General features: G+C 41.7%; 3 protein-coding genes across 7 annotated transcripts in view; all 3 read right to left on the bottom strand.

The window, feature by feature from the left end:
* Positions 1 to 3,475, bottom strand: part of LOC121296483 (tripartite motif-containing protein 16-like protein) — an 8,429-nt gene extending 4,954 nt beyond the window's left edge. The window contains exon 1 of the mRNA XM_041222100.1: positions 2,705 to 3,475. Within this exon, the coding sequence (XP_041078034.1) occupies positions 2,705 to 3,403 (699 nt within the window). The 5' untranslated portion in view covers positions 3,404 to 3,475. The remainder of the gene's footprint in view (positions 1 to 2,704) is intronic.
* A 1,761-nt stretch (positions 3,476 to 5,236) lies between these two features.
* Positions 5,237 to 12,109, bottom strand: LOC121296105 (fatty acid desaturase 6-like). 4 transcript variants are annotated; one of them, XM_041221309.1, is made up of 7 exons: positions 11,492 to 12,109; positions 9,928 to 10,356; positions 9,011 to 9,177; positions 7,437 to 7,617; positions 6,873 to 7,060; positions 5,885 to 6,064; positions 5,237 to 5,797 (listed from the first exon to the last, which is right to left on the bottom strand). In XM_041221309.1, exons 2-7 carry the CDS (start codon positions 10,319 to 10,321, stop codon positions 5,648 to 5,650), a joined length of 1,260 nt encoding a protein of 419 aa, XP_041077243.1. In that variant the 5' UTR covers positions 10,322 to 10,356; positions 11,492 to 12,109; the 3' UTR covers positions 5,237 to 5,647. The 4 variants fall into 4 exon arrangements, with proteins under 4 accessions (XP_041077243.1, XP_041077244.1, XP_041077247.1 ...); XM_041221310.1 differs by lacking the exon at positions 11,492 to 12,109 and adding an exon at positions 10,628 to 10,729; XM_041221313.1 differs by lacking the exon at positions 11,492 to 12,109 and adding an exon at positions 10,500 to 10,580.
* A 38-nt stretch (positions 12,110 to 12,147) lies between these two features.
* LOC121296150 (Usher syndrome type-1G protein-like) lies at positions 12,148 to 21,180 on the bottom strand. 2 transcript variants are annotated; one of them, XM_041221400.1, is made up of 3 exons: positions 20,846 to 21,180; positions 13,749 to 14,999; positions 12,148 to 13,538 (listed from the first exon to the last, which is right to left on the bottom strand). In XM_041221400.1, exons 1-3 carry the CDS (start codon positions 21,007 to 21,009, stop codon positions 13,535 to 13,537), a joined length of 1,419 nt encoding a protein of 472 aa, XP_041077334.1. In that variant the 5' UTR covers positions 21,010 to 21,180; the 3' UTR covers positions 12,148 to 13,534. The 2 variants fall into 2 exon arrangements, with proteins under 2 accessions (XP_041077334.1, XP_041077335.1); XM_041221401.1 differs by lacking the exon at positions 12,148 to 13,538 and having other exon boundaries at positions 13,745 to 14,999.
* Between the last annotated feature and the right edge of the window lie 1,595 nt (positions 21,181 to 22,775).

Below are 22,775 nucleotides of genomic sequence, written 5' to 3'. Positions count from 1 at the left end.
TAAATCTTGAACGTCACATTCCAGATCAAGCCCTCCGTTTCAACAGGTTTGGGTAAATGCCTATGGCACAGTCTTAAAATCAATGTAACATTCCGTGCTATGAACAAATTTGACATGTAACTTAAATGTATATCATTAAATTGCTTGGGCTTAGCCTGCAGCTGTTAACTTTGAACTGTGGAACTTGCATGTTTCAATGTTTTTTTTACAGTCCAGGGTCTAGTTTCTCAAAACAATTCTACATAACAGTCTGTGAATTTACTTCTGTACATTTTTTTTTTTTTTTTAAGTTAAAGAAAATAACACATTCATCCTTTAATCATATAGACTTGCTGAGTGGATTTCTACTAAACTTTATCATTCTATCTTAAAATATTGTTGCTTGACACGTACAAATAAAACAGCTTGCTAGCTAGGAGCCTGCTAAGTGCATGCAGTGCTTTGTGAACTCAATTCCAGAACACGTTTCGTGTCCTGAATGTATAAGTCAAATGAAACATGTCTGTGCCTATTTCCTATCTTTGTAAAGCAGTAACAACAGAGGCTGTCAAGGCTGTACAAATGCCTGGATTGAACAAAGTACCTCAAACAAGCCCTGACCTGTAATAAACCTTAGAGAGACACCTGCACTTTAAACATTAAAGAAACCCCACTGATCTGAAGGTAGGTTTGGAGATACCTCACCTTACCAACAGTAAATTAGGGTTATATTCCTTAATGAAAGCAAATGTGGGTTTGTTATTTGACCATGCATTCATTTAGAAATCACACAGCAAAATAAATCTAGTTGTTATGAAACTGGTGCTACTACATACCTTTTAAATTCACTTACACAAGCGATTGACGTTAACGTCAACCACTGAAAATGAACCGACTCTCTGGAACAATCAAAATCTTGGTTTCAAATACACTGCATAAGATCTCATCTTATCTGTGCACACGTGGGTTATGGGACACTCCAGCTTAAATAAGAGCACGGGCAGGGTGTGTATTCTCCATTGTTGGACCCATTCAGAAAATAGCCTGTAGTGAATGTGAATCTCTATTAAGACAAGTTTGAATGGTAATTAGAGTAGGACAGGGATACTCCCACATGCAGAAGCCACTTGTGGGTATTGTATATCAAACAGTAAAGTCACTATCAGACTGCAAATGTGTTATGCTGTTCACCAGATAGACATATTTGCTATTCAAAGCGTGGATTTTCCCAGTGCATTTTAATGGACGAATCGAAAACCTGCCACACCATTCAAATCATCCACATGTTGTGTAACTAAGTTAGTGTTTGATCCTACGGTACTTGGGTTTCATCTGTAGTTTCAAAACTATGCTGAAGAGATTGTAGAAAGCAAACAGTCTTGTATTTAGTTACCATACAAGATACTCAATAGTGTTTATTTGTGTGTGTATTGGCTTTTAAAATAACATTAAAGTAACTTGGCAACTTTAAATGCATGTTGTTATGTGTTTGTTTGTACATGGGCAACATGTCAGACTTATTCAGAAGGGAGGTGCTGTATAAAAGAATCATCTAAAACAGGGAGTTAGACGCTGAAAAAGGTGTGGGGTTGATTTCAGTGGTTGTTTTGCATCTGTGTGGTGCACTGTCTTTGTGTATTGAAAACTTTTTTTTTTTTACCAAGTTTTAATCAGTTTTTACCAAGTACCAAGGGTCTGGATGTCCAGGTCATCAGGCAGGCCATTGCAGGTAACACTACAACAGACACATGCTTGTATAGTTACAATGCAGACATAGTTTAAGATACATGGTTTAAGCCATATTAAGATTGTAAAATTCTTTTCAGCTGTGGGTCAAGGTATCAGCTGCGTGCTATTCATTTGCCCAGTTCTAAATATGGTGCACTATCCGGAACAAAGGAAGTGCAGTCACTGGGTGTGGAAGCAGGATTAGCAATAGCAGAATTATCAGAAACGTCAAGCAATTCTGGGATATTACTCTGTAAAGTGTTTCCATAGAAAAGATTTATTGTAACTAGGTTGTAAAAATAAACAAGCTGCAAAGCAATTGAGCCAGTCTGTCCGCACTCTGTTTACTTTGTAAAATTGTCTAATGCTTAACAGACTCACATGATCGAAAGTAATTACAGTTTTGTTGTTAATCCCAGAACCCCCACAGGCTCCCCCTGGACCCCTGTGCATTTGCTACGTTGTATTAAAGTCATGGCTTTCTACTGTGGTGGCTGACGGTTCCACTGTTGGCAGTTCCAATTCTGCAATAACAGAAAATTAATAATACGTTGGGTGTCAGCGCAGTTGTGGGATGGATAGCTCATTAAACCATAACTGGTATCTATTCAGGGAAAATTTTGAAATACTACTACAACACCCTTATATTGTGTATTATCTTTTAGTAAAATTTGAAACCAATGCAATGGTCCTGTATGCATTAGCAGCGGGGTATTGATGTGGTACAGTTGAACTGTAAATTTACTGTCAGTGGAAGAACGCTTCATACCATTGCCATAGCATTATTTGTTCTAAATAGAAAATTGTTACCATTCTACAGTACAAATAGCCCATACCACTATAACTGCAACACTTGCCCCTTCACTTCTTTTTGGTTAGAGAGAGATTTAAAAAAAATAAATAAATAAAAAAAACATTTGAAACTCTACCCTTCTTAAAAGCCAGCAAAACAGATGTTTTATCAAGTGAAAGCTATGTACGCCCAGCCTTGTTTTACCTCCACCTCCTTCCTGGCTTCCCCTGAGGGTGCAGTTTTGTGCCCGCTGTGCTCCTCGATTATACACTCCTGACATATGCAGCTCCAGTCCTCCTGGCAGAAGAGATCCAGGGGCATGTTGTGGACCTCGCAGGTCCGGCCCTCGATGTCCCGCAGCGGCTCCACCAGCTTGTGGTTCTGGAACTTGCTCTTCTCCAGGTGAGGTCTCAGATGGACTTCGCAGTAAGAGACCAGGCAGGTGAGGCAGGATTTCACAGCCCTGGACTGAGTCTCGATGCAGGAGTCGCAGACCACATCCTCTTCCTCATCCTTTTTCTCTATGACTTTGTCTTTCTCTATGACCTTGTCAGTCTTTTCAGTGCCCCCTTCTTTCTTTTCTATGACCTCTTCATTCTGTTCTAGGACCTTGTCCTTCTCTTCAGAGGGGGGTGTGTTGATTTCATCTGCCTCTTTGTTCGACGGCTCTGCCACCATTCCATTAAGGAGAGGATCCTTTTGAATTTTGGGTCTGGTTTCAAAGGTGTGCCGGCACTCCGGGCAGCTGTAGCTATCCTCGTTCTCCACTTTGTCCCACCGTTCTTCCAGGCAGGCCTTGCAGAAGTTGTGCCTGCAGGATAGGTTCACAGGGCACGTGAATGTTTTTGAGCAGATAAGACATTTCAGCTGCTCGTAGGTTCCTTCAGGTTTGGGGTCTGCCATGGCTTTCAGAGCTCCTCTCTCTGACTCTCTGAGCTGAGTCTGAGGCTGTACACATGGCACACCCTGCTAACCACTAAGAGGTTTAGAGTTGCACTTCCTCATTGGAAATACAGCAGATCAACACGTGGGAGGTAGGAGTGTCAAATGGCAGAAACGGAAAATACACACACACACACACACACACACACACACACACACACACACACACAGAGGAGGCTTTGTGTCCTTTCTCCAGTTACCAAGTAATGCAGTAATGTGTTTTCAGTTCTTGTGAAGGTTAAAGTGGAAGTAGCAGGGTTTCGAAAAATATATAATTACATGTCCCGTTACACATCCCCACATGTTGCTACAACTGTTTAAATAACGTACCTGTTGTTGTTTTTTTCATTGTTAACATCCTGACAACTTTTTACCCTTATAACTTTAAACTCTGTTTCAAAGCTCTTTTCAAAATGGCCGCTCTGGTGCACTGGGGGTTTGAGATCTGTCCTCTAAATCACTGCAGACAGAGTGATTAAAGAAACAAGGCAACAATAATCATTGCTCTATCAGCAGTGCACTAGAGTGGCCATTTAAAAAGGTTGACTACATTCCTCAGATTATCTAGTGAATTGAGAGCCCAGGTTTAATGAATATAGTTAACCTGGGGTCTCTGCTAATAAATACATTATAACCCAGTAAAGTCTGTCTGATGTGCTCTCCTGCCCGTTATGACTAAAACTGACTTGCAATAGGGAGATGCAACAACTTTGATCTATTAAGGACCTGTGTAAATCGATTTCACAGACTGGGCAGAAATTGTGAAATTATCAAAATACCGCGATTTTTACAACATTCTTAAGAAATAAAAAATATTTCATAATTATTATTTGTATTCCACACACACACACACACACACACACACAGAAAACATCACGTTAATGAAACTGTAGCTCTGCTGTGTGTATGCGTGTACTACTCACCATGCACACAGTGCAGTGCAGTGATTGTCATGTGACTACGCAAGCCAAGCAGGAAATTAAAATACTGCACACTGTACACAAGAAGTGGCTGTCTCTAAAAAAGCTATAAATGTGTCTGCTGCAGATCATGTAAAGCAACATCCAGCAGGAGTTTATATAGCAATGGAGGGAAGTTCTTCTGCACATCCTGCAACGTTACTGTAGATCACTACCGAGAACTGGCTGCTGACAGACAGGCAATTAGATTAAACTATTCATCAAAAATTCTGCTAGTTGTGCATACAGCATACACATTTTAAACCCTGGCTCACGTTTTCCTCTGTCTGAAACATTTCCCTGTTGTTTCTGCCCTGTGGTTCCTTGCCACAATAAATACATGCGAAAGCCAACTGGAAGATAATGAAACACCAGTGTTCACAAAGCAGGGGATCGATCAGCTGAGAGTTCTTGGAAATATTGTTTGCATACGGATTCGGACAGAAGGGCAACCGAAAAAGGTACCACTCTGCATAGAAAGCAACACAGTGGTACAAAAGAACTTTGAAAAGTGATTATGCTGTAGCGATCCCGGTTCCCGCAGGCAGGCGCATCACACAGGGTGAGGCAATCCACTCACAGACGGAGGGCGAGCGCAAACCCGGGACCTCTAGCGCTAAAGCATAGCGCCAATACCGCTGTACAAAAGAGCCGGCTCCTTTGCAAGGAGCGTATATCAGGCTTATGTCTTTGTATGTGATTACGTCACCTAACAGCCCTGCTGCTGCTTTCCCCCGTGCACGCTACAATACATTTCAGCTGAAAAGAACAAAAAAAACCACACAGGAATAAAAGTAGTATTTATTTTGCATTTTTAATATTGTAAATAAGCCACCATACAGACATACTTACATGCATGCATACATACATACATACATACAATTTTAGCACATAATAACACATTGCTAGCTCAGTGTTATTTTCTGTTGCATTGTGTTCCATTATTGCAGTTTCATTTGATATAATAGATGGGGAGCTTGTGAGTAGTCTGTTTCTTCCTCGTATTAGAATTATAGACGATGTTTAATAGTCTATAATTAATGCTTAATCATAGATTATAACAATAGATTAATAACAAATACAGTTTGCAAATATTGCCCATGCATTATTCAGCAACGATTGATATTTAATCTCACATTTTTAGTCTTGATTTAGTGTTACTCAGAACTATAGAGTCCTAGTCCACAGTGTTAGACATTGGAAGCTGCTGGAATGTTCAGGGGCTGACTCCTGGCCCCTCCCCTTTTCACTGCATGCCCACCAGCTCTGTGATGGGCGGGGCCAACACCATGAGCTCCTGATACTCCCTGAGGAAGAGGCACATGCGGGAGAGGTAGCCGTCCTCCTGATAGGGCAGCCGCTTCTCTCTCAGGTAGCGTGAGATGATGGGTTTCACCTGGGGAGAACACAGCAGAGCTGATATCTACCCACGCAGAAAGGGGTGTAAGAGGACTACAGGTCGTACAGATGGTCCTTTACTGACCTTCAGGCACATGTGATCAGACAGGAACGGGAAGAGATGGTGTTCCACGTGGCAGTTGATGAGGGAGTGTCCGAACGTCCAGTCGAGCAGAGGGTTTCTGGGTAAATTCAGCACCCCGTGTGTCATCTGATGTAGTCGGCTGGGCCTCCGGCTGGCAGAGAACATGGGAAGGCCGATGTGCTGAAATACAAGGGAAGCATGCACTCAGTACACACAAGGGAATGAAAACCATTAGATCTGCAATGTGTGCCGTAATTAGGCACTAGTATCCAATGTAGGAGGCATTGCCTGTTAAGCAAAAATCTAACAGTGTGGTTATGGAAATGTACTGCACAGAGCACATGGGCAGGTGTTCAGACGGGTGAGTTGTGTTGAAACACTAAATATTTGCATTCGTTTTCCATGCTTGAGTGGTTTCTTGTGTGACGTCACACTATTCTACTGACAGAATGGGGTGTGAAATGCTTTGTTACAGCATATGAGAGAGCAGCATATATCAATGGTTACAAGTCACTAACAAAACACAGTACAAACTGCAGCCACAGCAGAACACTGACAGGCTGTTCAGAGAGGCTTGGGATAAAGATTGAAAGTATTGCAACTGTTTTACTGGTAGAGCAAATGTTGCCAAACTCATTATTATTCCGTGGGAACCAGCAGTATTGCCAGAAGGGGTCTCAGAAGGAAGAACTCCCTTGTTCAGGAGAGCTTCATTCCATACTGAACATTTGGAGTCTTTAACTCATGTCATATCAGCTACTTTCAGATGGCTCATGTTGTAGCATCCATTACCCACTTATTTGCTTTAGATACATCCAATACTGCATAACTGTTTTCATTGTCCATCTCCTTTCATACAACAGGATGTTGAATCACCAACCCTGCTTTAAAGCATGTCCTACATGTACCTTTTTTTTTCTTTGCTCTAATTGGTGAAGCTCACAGCTGTGAAAGCAGAGGGAGAGAAACCAGGAGAGTGTAGACGTACCTGGAAGATGTTGACATGAATGTAGGGGAGGGAGAAGGCGGCTCTACACAGCAGCATGCAGAGCAGGGCAGAGACTGGGGACTGGAATCCTGACAGGTGGAGTAGGAGCCAGTACTGGGAGTAGAGACCCAGCGTGATCATGCACAGCGTCCGCAATGCAATACCCATGGAGAGGTCCTTCAGGAGGCCTGCAGCAAAGATCATTCAATAATGAACAGGGGACAGGTGGGAGCTGGAATTAGTAACATAACTAGACCACTATCGACCGAGGCTGTGGAAATGATTTAGTGTGCGATCTAACGCTGCAACTTATATAAAAAATAAAACACTTCCCATGAAGTGCCTCTTTATTACACTTGACTACGTAGTGATTACACAGATGGCTAAGTAGTTACAATTATGGATGTACGATGCAATTATGGTTTGCAAAATTCTTTACTTCAAATTTGTCATCAAATTATCATTGGCAACTCATTTCATTTTGGTGCACAGTTAGAAACGTTTCCTGTAAAGTCAGGAAGTCAGTCAGTCCCTGATCCCTCACAGCTGCAGTAGTGTCCGTACCAAGTGCCACCACTGGGGTGATAACGGGCACAGCCAGTGGGGCCACGAACATGTAGACGTATCGCGGGAGGAAGGGAAGCTTCCAGGTGCTGGAGTCTCCGAGGCCAATGATGTTGGTGTGGGCGTGGTGCACCTTGATGTGAGCATGCACCCCCGCCCTCGCAGAGAACGAGCCGCACAGCTAGGGGAGACAGACACAGAGGAGAGATACATTCTCACAGGGTCACTTACTGCCTCTCCAATATTCAGCAACAACACCTGAGTGCTGGCGCTCACTTCAGTGTGCCAAGTTAATAGGTGCTCATATTTAGCACTAGCACTCAAGTTGCTCTGAATATGGTTGCTATAGTTTAAGGAAAATGTAAACATAATCCATATTATTTTTTAATGAAAAAGAGTTTCTTTGCAAGTTTATTTTTGTAGTGCAAAGTGGATAAAACACTTTCAATTAGCGGTTGAAAGCTTTGTATTGATTTGGCAGTACAAATGAGATGCCAGGTTTATCAGCGTTTAAGCTGCCAGGACAATAGTAGTACATTGACACTGGACTAGTTGCAAATAATTAATAAAGAGTGTTCAATCCACAAAGCTGGGTTCTGCATACTGTATCTCTGTATTAAGAGTCAATAGACTTTGAGCGCTGGTCTTTCTGGCAGCTCCACTGCTGATTCTCTGAAAAGAGTCAAGCTGAAAGTTGATGGAAGTAGTCTAATTGTGTAGTCAATATTGTTGGCTTTCCTAAAGGTTTCTGAGTCGTTTAATGCTCTTAACAAGATGGTAGAGATTGGTCTACTCCTCTGTGTTGAATCTCCTGTGTATGGCTTGAGAGCAGTAAATACATACTGTGTCATTCTGCTTTACATAAGTCACGTACACAAAACACATATTTTTTTGCATGGTTTGCCAGCTGGTATCTTTGTGCTCCGAAGATCATTCCCAGATCTTTATTTTCAGGTTATGCAAAAAGCTAAAAGCTTTGCGCAACATGGTCTGCTGACAACAAGCAAGCAAGGACCTTGTACAGCCGAGACTGATACTGATAAATATATTGTAGCAATCTCAGTTAACTCAGTCAGGCGCATCACACAGGGCGAGGCACGTTACAATATTATCACAATTAATTTCCTCAAACAGCGTGGCATTACTGTTTGATATGAATGCATATCACAATCCATTTCCTCAACAGATGCTGATGAATTTGTGGGGTTTCAATACAGCGTAGTTGTACTATGCTCTTTATTGGTGTATGGCAGTTGTCGCGAGCCAGACTTAATCTTGAATTTGAAGGTGTTTTCTCTTCTGTAGCATCCTGTTTGCATTGTTGCTTCTGTGATTTCGTAAGGATAAACTATAAACACTAAAATATCTTATCTCAACATTTAGAACACCTCTTGTAATTCCATCAGGCAGATAAACAGGATGGAAAAGTTACTGCAGACAGATAAAGGGATGAGTAATCTACATTAATTAGTTTGTTATCTTGATACAGCAGACCGTGAGTCTGGAGAGATATAAAGATTTGATTCTGTCCTGGTCAGCTCAGCAGTTTCTGGTATTTAAAATGGACTGCTCACCTCAATAAAGAAAACGGCCCAGAACCGGCCCCAAGCCTGGGACTCGCTTAACGACCCATGGCTGGCTAGGTGAGTCCCCTTTATGGTGATAACAGCGTGTGCCGTCCCCATGACCAGGATTCCCAATGAGAAGAGTAGGGTGTGAGAACAACTCAGCAACAGGAAACCTGGATGATACATGGGGTGGAGTGGTGAGCAGGAACAGATTGCATTATAATGTGTGACATTCCCTAAACTCTGTGTATTTCAGCTGCGCTTGACTCAGCTGCGGTTCTTAAGGACAGTATTATTGTCATTGCTTGCTCCCCAGAACCTCTTTATTTACAAACTAAGCACTGACCACTGCTAATGTCCAGAAATCAATACCAAATCAGCCTATATATGGATGAAAGAGACTGTTAAAGGAAGCTGACCGCTGCCAAGGACATATGAAAGGCATTTACACATATTGTCATCCCTGCAGGCGATGGCCAGCTGCCAGTTCTTGCAAGAGCTCAAACAGAGGTCAGAGAGAAACACCTTTTTTGAGATACCTATGAAATCTGATTGCAAAACACAGCATTGTAAAATAACTGGGCTTAAACAACTAGCCAACCCTGTTTCAGGATTGTCTACAAAAGTTAAGCAACCTTTCTCATAGTCCAATAGTAAACCAGTGCACACACATACGCAGGGTCCTCATTTGTAGAGATTTCATACACATACACAGGGTCCTCACATGCAGAGACTTCATACACATATACAGGGTCCTCACATGCACACTTCATAATGTCAAATAACTTCCACATTTAGTCTGAAAGGGGAACAGGACTTTAGTTGCACACCATAAAATTTAGGAGAAGATTCATGAAAATGTAGACTGTGCCAGACAGACAGATGGACATATTTTATTGAGGATCCTTAAATACTAAACTCACCTGCAGGTAAGGAGAGGAAAGCTGCAGCGAGTATTGCACCATCGATTCCCCGTCTCTCCCACCAGCTGCTCTCGTTCACAGCTTTCTGGACCAGCCCTGTTAGCTCCATCATCACAGTCACCTTCTCCCTCTCCTCTTCCTTGTAATTCTCACTCCTGTGCACTAGCGCAGGTACCATCTCCTCTTCAGCATTCCTTTTCTTACAAGTTCCAGCCCCATTCAGAAGGGAAAGGTCTTGAAACTGCCTTTTGTTTCCTGGGATCTCCTGTCCAGCAACCTCTTGGGATGAGGGCTTCCTTTCCAAATTCTTCCAGCTCCTTTCCCCTGCATCCCTTATCCCACTCTGTGCCTCCACTTCTTTTATCTGCAGTACAGCGTCCGATAGTGCCTCCATTCATACACACCTAATAACAAAGTAGGCTGTGTCAGCTGTCGATAAAAAGAAAGACAGAAAGAAGTTAAGGAACAAGAAATAAGGTTAAAGGATGTCGCCTGCTAATAATTTGTCCTGAACTGAACCATAGAAAGACATCCAACCCTGTTTCTCCCTTCCCCCTTCTCCCTGCCGCTACCTCCACCTTCGGCTCTCCTCTTTCCTCCCTAGTATTGTGCCCTCTCTATTTCAAAACCCTCCCAGATATCCAATTGATAAACACAGCCGTCCTCCACCAGACTCCAGCAGCAGTATTGCATGCCCTGCCTTCAAAATCTATTAGCAGCGCCTCCTGGGGAAAAGCCCTATGCTCTTGTTCCGTGCTGCTGACTGCTGGATAATCAATTCTCCACTGAGCTGGAGCACACTTTTCTTTTTCACAGTGTCTTCTTTCTTTTGTGGCAGATCTCCTGTGACTGTGGAAAGTAAGGGAGGTATTGGGGGAGGGGAGTGTCAGATGTGCACTGATTGTTTTTTGTTCTACAGATGAACAGAAAGCAACACTACAAAGAAACAGAAAAAAAAGTATCATGTTTTATTGCCATGGTCACATAGGGGTGTCATGAAAGGGGAGATGTGTCTGCTGCAAAGTGACTAGAGCCTTCTATCTTCCCAGAAATAAGATCAGGGAAATAATTAACATGTTTGTACAATCTTGTGAAAGGAATTGAGCACACACAGAATACTACAGCACCTTTGACAACAGTAATGTACCTGTGTACAGTATGCTGTGACCTTCCGATTAGTGATGAGCAAATTGAACAAAATAAAAATGGAAATCACATATACATATTTTAAAGCGCTGTCACAAAAGCATGAATACATATTAAACATATACATGAGCAAGTATTTTAAAGTGCAAATGATCATGCAAATGTACTTTTAATAATACAGATATGAATGGTAAATTCTCCAGATTCTGAATGAGCAGACATAAGCCAAAACCACCTGATCTATGTATCAATACAGGGTCTATTAGCTCATACGCCTGTTCTGTCAGTCCAGCTGTTTTAGATGTGTTTAATAATTATACTTTCATAAATTATGCATTTACCACCAGTAACATTATTGTAACTTTCAAGCAATATTAGCTCAACCCATTACTGTGTAAAGACAAAAGTGCTTGCTCACCTGGGTTCTATTCTTTCTCAGTCCTGTCCCTCACATGCTCACTTACTTCTCTCCTTTAAATCTGCTATGGTATCTCTCTCCTTTTCACTCATGTGCTAGTGCCCCTCCCTCCCCCTTTTAGTAAACACCAGCTGGGTTTTTAATTGTGGTTTATAGTAACTTAATCCGTAACTAAGCAAGCTTGTATGTCCATGGCATACTGCAGAAATATCTGAACCTCCTCACCCCAATGAGAAGGCTGTGACTGCAAATTAGTACGGCTGGATACAAAATTGAAATAGTTATCCCTAATTGTGCAGGAATGGGCGCCCCCATGTTGATGATTATTAACTTGAACGAAACGAAACATGTAATGAAACAAAAACTTCATCCATAAACTTTGATCACAATCACCATGGGAAATCACTAATGGGTGTGAGACAAGACCTAATAACAAGGCCTTTAAAGGAAGTAGTTTACCATCTAGTGGCTGAAAGAGGTTGGTGCGCAAAATATTCAGGTGCAATCCAAATGCACACCTGTTTGATTATTTTGTTGTCACATGACAGTGGCATGTGCCAGCCTGTATCATTTCCATACCAAAAAGTAGGCTTTAAATGCCGTCTCTTACATGCCATGCTCACACAAGAGCTTTTACAAAAAAGTAGGCTTTAAATGCCGTCTCTTACATGCCATGCTCACACAAGAGCTTTTACATGAGAGCACATTCTGGCGGAAAAGCTCTTTAAATGCCTGGTTGTCACAACTGCAAATCACCCACACCTGATTCCTGCATGTCCTGAGGATCATGGGGTCTTAATTGACATATACCATGTTTACTAGGAACTAGTCCTTTTGTAAATTATTGTTTTGAATCTAAAAACAAATGGAAAGAACTCTTCTGAAATGTTAAAACATTTAACTTTTAATGCACTATGGTTATTTCAAGCAGTGTATTCTGTTTATTTGTTTTACGTTTTCCCCCTAAAAAATACATTGTGATGTCTGCTACAAAACTGATTTCTCGTGACTTAGCAATGTGCACATGAAAAGCATGTGCACGCATGGAAGACTGTATATTAACATAACGTACACAGGTATACATACAACATATACACAAGACTGGAATAGATGACATGGGGAAGAGGGGTGGCTGCAATCACAGGGGGCAGGGAAGCTAAGGTTCTCCCCTCCTGACACGGTGTAAATTATAATATTAGTAGCATGGTCTGATATCCTTGATCTTTTGATATACCCAACAGTTTTACACTTATATAGTGATACAGCTTTTCAATTAGACATATTTAAGGACAATTATATTCAGAATACAACAGTGTACATACACAACTGTACATGCATACAGACATACATACAAACATACATGCAGAAGGTACATATCAACAGCATTTCTATTTGATTTCATAATTGTAGAATCAACACTTGCTGTAAAAGGGGTTTACCCTTTTAAATATGTCCACGTGCTGTCTAGATCCACGATTTGGTTGAGTTTTAACAGAGAATTGGAAATAAATAAATAAATAAATGCCCAGTTTTACAGATGACCGGGACTGAGGCACATGGATTTTAAAAGACTTACCCCACAGGGGCAATACAATGTTCCAAACAACCCTGAGTTCCAAAAAGGCTTCACTGCCTCCATATACTCTCTGTTATATTAGTGATACGTGCTTGCACATTATTGCATTCTCACGTGTCCGACTGCCCAAATGAGCTTGAGATCTTGAGTTCCTAAGATCTCTATGAACAGCACGGAATGGGGTGGGTCTTTCATGCATAGTCATGTCACAGCTCAGCCACTGGAGGGCAGCACTCTGCTCACTCTGCTCCAGCTTGCTTGAAGGCTCAGCCTCTGCCCAGGGATGTTTTAAAACAGGCGTGATCCCACGTGACTGATACACCAGCTTCCACAGCACCTTCGCAAGACCCTTAAAAGATTTGCAGGACTGTTCTTGGCAAAAAAAATCTAATAAAAAGCCAAATAACAAATCTGCTGATATTTTGTCTGGCAACTTTTTTGTCTCCCACCGACGAGTGTCTGTGTTGTTATCTGCAAAAACAAAATAAGTTATTCGCAGATAAATCATTTTGTTCAGTTTCAAATTAATTGAAATCAATGTAATGACACTCCATAAAGACATACTGTACATTGCACTGTGTGCAGAGATCAACTACAAGCTCATAGTGAAATCTGAACTTTCTCAAAACAGACTCGGTTTATGTTTTAAAAGGCACAGCAACGTCTTGATGAGATACTTACAGTTCGGTGTCTTCTATCTTTTTGGGGTCATCCATAGTTGTTCTTCTACGCTTGCAGGCATCCAGGATCTTCTTGCGGGGTCCTAACGGGATGTTGATGCTCTTGAGGTCATGGTCTGAGCACAGCAGGAGTGCCTCGAGGTCAATCTTCTCCTTCTTGAAGATGGGGATGAACTCTGACATGCTGTGGGTGGCCAGGAAGGTCTCCAGGGGGCTGGTTTCGGGCTCATCATCATCGTTGAGGCCCAGCTCCATCTCGTCCCAGGGCAGCTGCTCCAGGTTGCGTTCCTGCAGGCTGTTGGCGCTCCCGATGCTGTCGTTGAGGCTGGGCGAGCGTTGTAGACGGCTACGCATGCGTACATTCCCCATCCTGGCCTCCAGCTCGCTGTCTCCCATGCTGGCACTGTCCTGGCCGATACCGAACAACCCTCCGCTGACGTAGTTACGCCGGAACACCATGGTGCCCAGCCCCGGCCGGTTGAACAGAGAGTCATGCCCAGAGTCCGTGCTGACCTCTGAGTAGGCAGAGTCTAGGTGCATCCCGGGGTCACTTATGGCACGCGAGACAGCGTCCTCATCGTTGGGGAACATGTCCCTGATGTTGCGGCGCATCCTGTCCTTGGGGCTGGCGTAGGTCCCCTGCTTGACAAACATGACGTCATTCCCCAGCTGCAGGCCAGACAGCGAGCGCACGCTCTTGCGGCCGTCCTCATAGATCTTGAAGGTCCCGTCCACCTGCTTCTTCTTATCCAGCTTCTTCTGGATCTTGGTCTTGCCCTTGGCAGTGGCGTGGAGGGTGGCCTGGGAGTATGGCATGGAGGAAGAGCTCACCATGTTGAGGTGGTGGAGGTTGCGGCTCAGGGTGCTGCTGGAGTAGCTGGAGAAACTCATGGCATCCGAAGCATCTGAAGCCTCCTTGTGGTACTTCTTCTCCATGCGCTGGTGGTGTTTCCTCTGGAGCTTCACACAGTCCTTGATGCGCCTCTCAGCATCGCGGAATGCCCGGTCCTTCAGCTTGCTCACCAGCTTGGGGTTGAGCCCTGTCTGTTTGGCAGCGATGGAGTCCAGGTAGCGCACGCACTCCATGTGGTTCTTCATGGCTGCCATGTCCAGGGGCGTGTGGTAATCGTTGTCCAGGCACCAGACGTTGGCCCCAAACGACACCAAGAAGGAAAGACAGTTTAGGTGCCCGTTCGCGGCAGCCAGGTGCAAAGGAGTGTTCCCCCAGATATCACACTTGTCTAGGTCGCCCCTAGGTAAAAAAATATAATAATAATAATAATATTCAAGGTTTCATACACATCCAACACTTTAAAATACAAATTCTCAGGAAAAAGTCAAGTAGATAAATATTTCTGTTGGTGCCTAATTCACTGAACTGTACACTTTTATTATACTTTCACATAGTTTTACCTAAGATTTCATATTTACTTGTACAGCAATACTTATTCTCTTAAGTCAATGAGGATCCTAATGATAGACCAATATAACAGCTCTCTAGTTGCTTAATTTTGAAATACACAGACTTAACTTCAACATGACCTTCACCTTAATAAATGAATCCCTAGGTGTGCCTTGAGCAGGTAGGTGACTCCATGTGTCACTCCCTCCTTACCTTATGACCCACGAGCTGCCTCTCGCTGCATTATTACTGCTTTGCTAGAGTGAGTTATCAGCAGCACTAATCTATCTTAAGGTATTGTGTTTCAAGCTCAGGTGATTGCATTACTGCCTTTCTCAGAAGAGCAGTACTGCAGCCTCACTCAACCTGCACCACTCATCATGTCACTGTCAGTCACTGTGGCTCCAACACTATAAAGAATATGCAGAGTCAATGAGGGTTTCCCAGTTCATAGGAGAATGTAATTAAACACAGCGAGACACAGACAGCACAGGGTACAAAACAAGAAATGGCAGGGCGGTCTGGAGGTGGCGGGTTCACCTACTGGTCTTAGGAGCGTTTTAAATTAATGGTATTCCCAATGGCTGTTTACAGGTAATACAGTCACACTAATAATAAGCATCTTGAACATGACACCAATGATTCGACTTAAGAAAGGACAACAGTTTATTACATTGTAACTACTGTACACATACTGCAAGTTGAATTGAAAAACTAATCTTGTCAGCCTGTCTCAAGGATAAATGGGATCATGTGTATGGTACAATTGTATAGCATTCATAACCATGCCCTAATAGAATAACACACTGCCAAGGCTTTTTGCAAAAAAAAAAAAAAATTAAATGTTTGCATATCTTTATTTTTATATAGCGCCTTTCATAGTGGCCTACCATCACAAAGTGCTTTACAGAGGGAGACTGAACTGTGCATTACATGCAGAGTCACTTACAATAGGACACTGAATTAACATCTCATCTGCAGGATGGAGCACGAGTGTCACACAGTGAGTCTTTTTAATTTGATGATGCAACTATCCACCATGCTAGTCTATTCCATGTTTGGATTTTAGGTGCGTGATACAGACTTTGTGCACATGAGTCAATTCATGGTCTGCAATTCTTTGAGTACCTCAATAACCACAATCATATCTTCCAGGCATCTTGTGCAATCTATGGCATGCCAAGCCTTTAATGCATCACAAACACAGGCCAAATCGACATTAAAAATAGGTCCTAATAAAGTGTCACATTATATTACCTATAAAATCACCCAAAACAGGTTTCTTCCAGTAAACATGCCCTCTTCCTTAAACTTCCATCACGGGAAATATGCAGTGTCTTTGTTAGCTTGAGATACAGTCACTCAGACAAGCCGATGAGGGGCATTGAACCAAATTAAGACTGGTTGCTTTCTATACAATATTGTAAGCATTAGTTTCATTGTAGATGTGATTCTCACCTTGTATCTACCAATAGGAACGTAGATTAGACAGATAATTATAGATCCCACATGACATGAATTGCTGTAAAGAAAGGAAGTCCTAGAGAATTTCTGTAACTAACAAACAGAGCCCATTGTACTATGTCACATGAGCGATTGTGTTACTGTGTTTTGTAAGCGAGTGTGATGAGCGAGTGACGCTCACTGCAAGGGGACTTCTGGAGGGCAGTAGCTGGGAAGGAAGAGAAGCCAACCCAAGCGAGGGAAGCTACTGCATAGACAGACAAACATGTTCCTGAACCTGGTGTACAATATTTTACTCGCGTTTGTTTCTAGTGCTTCTAATATGTCTCTGACTCCATATGTATTTAGTTTGTAAATATGTACAAGTTTTAATTAAAATGTCTGCGATTTCCTACACTTTTCTTTTACAACACTGTAAACTGTTTCCCAGGTACTCCACTTTGCATCTATCCAGAGACAACATCCATTAAAGACAGTGAAGTGGCCACTCCCGGGTTGAGCGGGGATCCAGGAGAAGTAGGCAAAAGCAAAAAAAAAAACAACCGTGATTGTGTTTATAAATCTGCGCCGGTTTTAACCCTATAAAGGAGTTGCCTTCTGTCCTGGCCCACCCTGCTAGGCCAAGCTTGGACGTAATCAATATTTCATGGGCTGCAGGTGAAGTGTTGCAGAGGGGAATGAATTATTGCTTAGCAGGAGTTAGCTGCTTTTAAAGGGACCAGCTGGGCCTGGTGCCATTAGTGCTGACACCAGAGATGTGGGATTGACACTTCCACACCAAACACATTCTCACACCAAGCTTTTTACTGACCCCGGATTTAACGCACATGGCATTTGAGCTTTTACTTAAATTGGAGTTTGGATTAAACACAAGTTTGAACAAATACCACGTTTTAATTTTATTTCAGCAACACATATGCAAATGTAATTTAAGCTGTTTATGCTAAAATGCACTTAAAAAATGCCCCTATCTGTGTAGATATTAAAATATGACCACAGAACGAGGTAGATTCATATTTACAGTTTACTTTAATAATAAATATTGACTGCTTGGTAAAGGAAGGTAAATCCATAGTACTGTATATGCACAGGAAAAACATGATAAAATGCAGAACTGTCAATTTTAATATAAATAACGTCCATATTTCTTGCACCTATATTCCAGTATGGGTGTTTATTTTGGAAAATGAATCCTGCTCCTTTATTAAGTGAGCTCTGTTGCCTCAATCCCTCCAGTCAGAGCCATGCAGGGTCACTAAATCTTTACTGCCGGGACACTGTGTCAGGGATTGCCATTTGATTTAACGCTGAGAAGATGGCTGCTGGAATAAACAGGCAATAACATCTTCACTACTAGCTTTCACAGCGAATCGCCAATAATTCTTATACACAAACATAGGAGTTAATGTACAGATTCCACGGAAGACCACAAGAAACTGTCTCTTACAGGTGTTAAAAGACCCTTTAGCCACATGCTATACTATACAATATTTCCCTAGTTGTAATGCATGGATTCCCAAAGAGGTCAACTTCTAACATATGTATTCCCTTCAAATCACTAGACAACATAGCTTTCAAATCTGTCTGCACTCATCAGTTGACCACGCTCCTAGCCCTCAACTCTAACCATTACACCACACTAAGCCATTTCTTCACTTTCTGTCCGTCGGCTCTAACCACTGTGCCACAGCCTCCCAGCCCCCTCATCACGCTCTGAAAATGTGTCCAACTTTGTAATAACAATACCAAGAATAATTGTGTTCAAGAATTACATACCAGTAGCAGCAGTTTCTCAGAGAGAAAGGCTTGCAGTTGTAAGAGTCACTTCCATCCTTCATCCTGACCTTTATCTCCTGTCTAGCACTTTCTGTCATTACACACTACCCTGTATTTTTGCAACTTAATTGGACAAGCCTGAATGCTACTGGATGGCAAATAAAACTGTCAGCTTAGGATGCTAGCACTGAAACATTGCTATTGTGTCTGTCGCTCTCGTGGAAACCATTTAGACATCCAAGGAGCTTGCAAGGACAGATCTTCGTTGTTTAGCTTACTTTACCACATTGTTATTATACAATGTTTATCACTGCCCTGGGTGTCTTTACCCTTTTTCTGTTTTTAAACAAAATGCTGATGCTTCAGGAAGAACATTGGGAAAAATATCCAGCTACTTTACAACAATAAGTACCAATGGACCAGCTACAAGCACCCTACTCACTATAAAAAAAAAAATCCTCACCGGCCATTGCAAATGTGAAAGGATTTCATTCTGACACAAAAAGTGAATAGTCACACAACAAAATTATTATTATTATTATTATTATTATTATTATTATTATTATTATTATTATTATTTTAGTGTGTGCTTGTCAATGTATTCATATTAGGAGCATCAATTAACATTCTGTTATCATGCTCCATGCCAATAGTATGTTGCTAACGCAGCGTCCACATAGATTGGCTTTAAGAAGTTAAAATGAGGTGATCTTATACAATCTTATATAGCAAAATATTAATATCTGAAAAGTGTTAGCCAAATTGGATTTTATACAATATTTAATACCAAAGTATTCCAAAAACCCACCTTCACACTGTATTGATAGTGGAAAATTTAAAACAAATCTTGAAGGATACTAACCTCAAAACGTATTTCTTCACTTGTATCCACTAATATTATTATTCAGCAATTACTGTATGTGGCCACTAAGAGCAATGCACTGAAACAAAGAAACAAAGAACCCACTATCCGGCTAATGTTAAATTGCTAGACTACAGTATTTCAGCACCACGGACAGGTGTAGTCTAGAGTACACAGTGTCAAATATCTTACTGCGTTCATAGGGAATCTGCTCAAGGAAACACACTGCTTTCTCGAATCATCTGTGTTCATTTTATTCCAAAAATACTATATTTTCTTTGTGGGTTTGTGCTTCAGAAACGAATGAAAAGCAAGTGCTTCCTACAAAGATATTAAGCGCTTAAACAACACCTCTCTGCCCAATCAGAACTTGCCACCTCTTGTCTACATAAGAATATCTGCTGATGACATCATAATCAGTTGCTGTGGAAATGATGTCATCAGGGCTGTGACTCCACTCCATTGGAAGCCAACACGAGTGACAGAGGGAAAAGCAGTTGTTTGTATTAATCCTAAACTGTGACAAGGAAGTAGCAGAGAACTACAAAACAGGTAAAGACAGTTATGTTTACATAAGTCTTTTTTTTATTTTTATTTATTTTTTTTACCATTAGTGATAATTTGACAATTTGGCAAGGGTAATTTCACTATTAAACTGTTAAACCGTTAACACCATCTCCTTTGTCATTACATAGGGAGGTCTTCTTACGGCTTTGTGGAACGACTGTACGGTGTTTTTTGGTCTCCGGGTGGTTTGACAAACGACACGGTCCCACTGTCGTCACCGAAAGGTAAACTACTCACAACTGTCGGGTCCCCCCCCCCCCCTTTCCCCCCTCCCCCCCCCCCCCCCCCCTCCCCCCCCCCCCCCCCCAAAACACAAGCCTCTGATCAAACTGCTTACTCTTACTCATTATAACTAGAAACAGGCAGCCCGATTGGTGGAGAGGTAACCCTGCTTCACGGGTTACAACATCAACAATCCAAACACAGGATAACGATCTACACCGGCCTCCTGTTTCACATTTCCAATCACACTGACACGCTGCCGGGACAGAGTGGGGCAGCAGGGCCAGCTTCTCATTGTCCTGTTCTGCTATGGGGTTACCTAATGTACTGTATGTAAACCAGCATGTATCATGGTCTATTATTAGGCTTTCTTTGTGAATATCAGATATGAGTCTGATTTGTACTACTATTAAATCATGTAATGGGTTAGTTACACTATCTGCACATAAATGACAAATACACAATACATACATACATACATGCATACTTACATACTGTTGAAACTGGCTGTAGCTGGCATCAATGTATACGCTTATGTAAACTCAATGCATTTGCCTCAGGGCTTGTAACACTTTCACAGGTTTTATTCTATGTATCTATTTAACAATGTGTGTCTGTTTCTCCAACTCTGCGGACCCCCCTCGACTTAATTTATTGCTATAGAAGTAGGATTTCATAATATCAAACTACCATTTAATACCGACATGATCTCAACATAAGCGCAATAAGAAATAATGTTGAAATATGCTTAACAAATTGGTTAAATTGCCCTTTTAAAAAAAAATCGTTTCTCGTCTGAACTTACCCCCTGGCCACTATGAGCCGCAGCGCCTCCAGGTTGCCGTGATAGGCGACCCACAGAGTGGGGGTCATCCCATCCTCGTCCGGTGCGTTCAGTTCTTTCCTGGTGGCCTCTTTCAGCAGGTCCAGGTAGCCGTCGCGGGCCGCTCTGTGGAACCTGTCGTTCATGGTGCCAGCTTCCAAACATCGGGCAAAACGGCACGGGGGGGGGGGCGGTGTTAGCTCAGCGTGCGCCCAGCCATGAACCTCAGAAGCGGGCGCAGAGGATGGGGTTGCACGCTTCTTGGTTCTCTCCCAGCGCAGCAGCAGCAAGGCAGGACGGTTGCCACGGACACCTAAAATGCCTAGGCCAGCGGGGAGTGGTTTCTGGAAATGAATACCCTGCCGGTTACTGTCGACTGTTCTCCAGGGTCCTAGTGTAGCCACTGTAAAGAAAAGAAGTCTCCTGCAATTCAGTTTTTCCTCTATTTGTACATGTTTAGACTACAATTCAGTGCAACAACGTAACACAAGCCAATACGTAAACACATGCACAAATACACAACACGTACACAGTTTTATTTATTTGTTTGCTTCTTAATTGACATATCTTTTTGTTAAAAAAAAAAAGTAAAACGAAATTGTATAATACATGATGCCACATTTTAATATTTTTGTTTGTTTGTTTGTTTTGAAAAAATGTTCTGAACAAACGAGAATGGCAAGTTTGTCTGTTTAACAAGCAATAAAAAAGGCTTAACCTATAGCATTTATAACACGTATTTTACTACTACTACTACTACTACTACTACTAATAATAATAATAATAATAATAATAATAATAATAATAATAATAATAATAATATAATAATAATCCCTCCATTCACACTGGTCATCGAATGCCCAATTAATTTTTATGCTCTGTTTTTCGATATGTGTTGATAATGGCGAATAACAATTGTATTTTAGATTTTTGTTAACTCATTTGTGTTTTCAACATTTATCAACGCAAGATATAAGTGGTCAGTAAAAGTGAAACGACAGAGACAGTTCAAAAGGTGAGCTTTTCAATACAGGAGAAAAAGGATGCTCAATCAAAGCATCTGCCTTGCAACAGTGTTTCCCCTGTGCAGTGAGATATCAAGGTTAGTAAAGTACCTGCAACTACACCTTTACAAAACGTTCTTCAGATGTATTCTCCCATAATTAAAACATTTCATCAAATATAGATTGGAAACTATAGTGTTTCTGCTAGTTCTCTAGCAAGTAAATTGACTAGTTTTGTAAGTTACATTGTCTGTAGGATTTTTTTCTTCTTGAAACGCTTTTGTATAATTGCAACACGCAGCAATATAATGTAGCAATTAAGCAAAAATACCATAGTTGAAAGTTGCAACTTTGTATATAACTGCGTACCAAACCAGACTTAAACAAACAGCATAGATGTATCCATTTTACAATCTGCTGGCCCTGCTTTAAAATCTGTATGCTTAAAAACCCAATTGAAAATAATAATAAAAACGTGTCAAATGATGGACTGGGACTACTATTAGCATCAAACTTCCAGAGCCAGCAGAAACTTCACAGTGACATTGTATGAAGAACAAAGGGTTTAAATAAATATGATCATACATGCCGCGTGAGCACTGGGCGTCCCCAGATATGCTAGCATTCACACAGGGCAAAAATAGATCTGACCCAGGGTCGATTGCCCAAACGAGCCTAGACCACCTGTTTTTTTTTCCCCCCCCGCAAGTTGGTGTCCAGCTACGGGCCTGTATAAACAACCCTCACTGTTAAGGTACAAAAACCGATTCTCACAACTTTTGTAAGGTGAACTAAACAGGATATTTATTGTGTGGTTTTTCACTGTTCAAGGAACATGGATTCTCACTGACGTACAACCCCCACTGCAACACCAGCACTACACACATTCACAACTCAAACACAAACAT

Source organism: Polyodon spathula, chromosome 21, assembly GCF_017654505.1.
Source record: "Polyodon spathula isolate WHYD16114869_AA chromosome 21, ASM1765450v1, whole genome shotgun sequence".
In the NCBI taxonomy this organism is placed as follows: Eukaryota; Metazoa; Chordata; class Actinopteri; order Acipenseriformes; family Polyodontidae; genus Polyodon; species Polyodon spathula.
Note: the sequence above shows the minus strand (reverse complement) of the source record. Positions and strands in the feature narration are given on the sequence as shown.

Coding starts and splice junctions, on each gene's coding strand:
- LOC121296105 (XM_041221309.1), bottom strand. CDS start 10,321: ATGGAGGCACTATCGGACGCTGTACTGCAGATAAAAGAAGTGGAGGCA. Junction 7,618..9,010: donor GGGCCGTTTTCTTTATTGAG/GTGAGCAGTCCA, acceptor TGTCTCCCCTAG/CTGTGCGGCTCGTTCTCTGC. Junction 5,798..5,884: donor CTGATCACATGTGCCTGAAG/GTCAGTAAAGGA, acceptor TGTTCTCCCCAG/GTGAAACCCATCATCTCACG.
- LOC121296150 (XM_041221400.1), bottom strand. CDS start 21,009: ATGAACGACAGGTTCCACAGAGCGGCCCGCGACGGCTACCTGGACCTG. Junction 15,000..20,845: donor CGGCTCATAGTGGCCAGGGG/GTAAGTTCAGAC, acceptor TTTTTTACCTAG/GGGCGACCTAGACAAGTGTG.